Raw genomic sequence first — 2,112 nt, 5'->3', positions numbered from 1 at the left:
AAAATCAAATATAATATTTTAAAAAGAATATTTAAGTATTTTTCTAATTATTAACAAATACATATACCCACATATTTGGGTGCCATCAAATCCATATCCATATCCTTAAAAAAAACGAATAATTAAATATCCATTTATTTTATATGTTAATATCCATTAAATTATTCAATCCATAATCACGATGTATTTTATCCGGTCATACCCACTTCTATGGAATTTTTTCCATCCCTAACCAACGGATTATCTATTTTTTAGGTGTAACGAGTTGCATGTATGTTTCCGAATTATCTATTTTTTAGGTGTAAAGAGTTGCATGTATGTTGTGGGATTATCTATTCTTTTAGGTGTAAGGAGTTGCATAAGTGTCCCCATAAGTGTCCCTTATCAATTGAATAAATTGAATTTTAGTTGGTTGTGATTGATTCCTTAACTAACAACTCAATAGTCTATCACTTTCGTTTCTACGCGTGGATGTAAATGTCTTGTTTTTTTTAATGGCAAAACATTTGTCTTGTTCTTTTACAGATAATATTACTATGCCCTAATAATTTGCAATGAGCAAGAACAATAAATATAGCATGGAATAATATATCATATGTCTTTATTACATATACCAATACCACAAACAAACTGGGAAATAACTCATTGCACACCACAATTATAATTACACACGAAAGTATGATAAAAACATAGGTTGAGCCTTCATTGCTCTTCATTTATTTAATCATACAGCTAGTGCTGGTAATACTGAGGTAGAAAGAACTGCCATGCTACCTGCTTCTTCCTCTCCTCTCATACACACTCTTTAGAGCGTGATGCTACAATATAGCACACAAAAAAGAGAAAAACAAACAAATCAGGTTACATTATATCATCATTTTCAAAGAAAATAAGTATATGCAATGAAAATAATCAGGTATAAATCCAAGAGTTCATGAATTCGAATTCAGTTCTAAATACGCTAAGTTCTATAGAGTAAAAGTTATAAAACGTACCTGGTACAATCGGTATCAGGGCCAAACTTGTAGGGAAGGTTAAGATCACATTTAGCAGAGAGAGTTCCGGCGTTGGTGTCATTCAAACCAGAAACGAAACCAGCAGCACTTTTCAAGCACTTGCAGGTAGCCTGACGGTCGGCGGTAGTGCCGGCCGTCCCGTTAAGCTTCTTTGCTCCATAACAGCATAGTTTTGAGGGACCGCTACCACCCCTAAGATAAGAAAGGCATGGAGTAAGGTAAGCACTTACCTTAATGCATGAGGTTGAAGTCACTGCCGTTGGTGCAGTGATAACCACCATGCACAGCAGTGCAAGTGCAACCACACATGTGAGTTTCAAGCTCGCCATTGCTACTCTAGGGAATGGATTGAAATAGAAATTATTTTTTGCTTTTGCTTTGTTGGTGAGTATAAGTGATTCGAGATGTGGGTTTATATAGAGCTTAAGAGAGGTGCTTTTTGGTAATGTGTTTGATTTTAAATAGATTACATTCATCAAAATTATTAAATTATACTCAAATAAAATCTTACTTGGATTTAATGTAAATGTAAATGAATTAGGTGAAGGTTGATATTATAAGAGTGTAAGTAATTATTAAAAAAATATGTTCTTTTATAAAATCAAAGTGAAAAATGTTATTTTATATTTAAAAAAAATTAGATTGTATGTTTAAGTAATGTGAATTTTGAAATGTTCTCATTTAGTTTAGTGTGTGAATGTATATGCTTGAAATCTCATAATCCAATTGTTAATTATAATATCATATTGTAATTTAGAATTTTACCTAAATAATTCTTACAAAATCAATTTGTAATATGAGACCGTTATTATATAAATTCTTTTCATATTTTTTGTGGATTCAGTGTGAAACTTAAACTTTTTCAATAGTAATAAAATTTGGAAAGGCTAAAATAACTACACGAATCACATCTAATATTGTAAAAGTGTATAGAATTTAAATTTCATTTCGTTGCTATTTAAGTCTATTTAATTGTATTTAAGTGGTTTTTAAGTCTTTTATTAATTATTACTTTATTATTTTTAAAAAAAAAACTTTGCAAATTCAATTTCATTGGTTAGTTGGATACTTACTAATATCATTAATTTTCAATATT

General features: G+C 30.2%; 1 protein-coding gene across 1 annotated transcript; it reads right to left on the bottom strand.

Moving 5' to 3' along the window:
• Window positions 1-563: 563 nt before the first annotated feature.
• On the bottom strand, window positions 564-1,400 carry LOC127104602 (non-specific lipid-transfer protein 1). Its single transcript, XM_051041780.1, has 2 exons — window positions 996-1,400; window positions 564-818 (listed from the first exon to the last, which is right to left on the bottom strand). The coding sequence occupies exons 1-2, from the start codon at window positions 1,343-1,345 to the stop codon at window positions 806-808; spliced, it is 363 nt and encodes a 120-aa protein (XP_050897737.1). The 5' UTR covers window positions 1,346-1,400; the 3' UTR covers window positions 564-805.
• Between the last annotated feature and the right edge of the window lie 712 nt (window positions 1,401-2,112).

Source organism: Lathyrus oleraceus, chromosome 7 (assembly GCF_024323335.1).
Source record: "Lathyrus oleraceus cultivar Zhongwan6 chromosome 7, CAAS_Psat_ZW6_1.0, whole genome shotgun sequence".
In the NCBI taxonomy this organism is placed as follows: Eukaryota; Viridiplantae; Streptophyta; class Magnoliopsida; order Fabales; family Fabaceae; genus Lathyrus; species Lathyrus oleraceus.
Note: the sequence above shows the minus strand (reverse complement) of the source record. Positions and strands in the feature narration are given on the sequence as shown.

Bases quoted from the DNA above. Each gene is read 5' to 3' on its own strand.
- LOC127104602 (XM_051041780.1), bottom strand. From the start codon at position 1,345: ATGGCGAGCTTGAAACTCACATGTGTGGTTGCACTTGCACTGCTGTGC.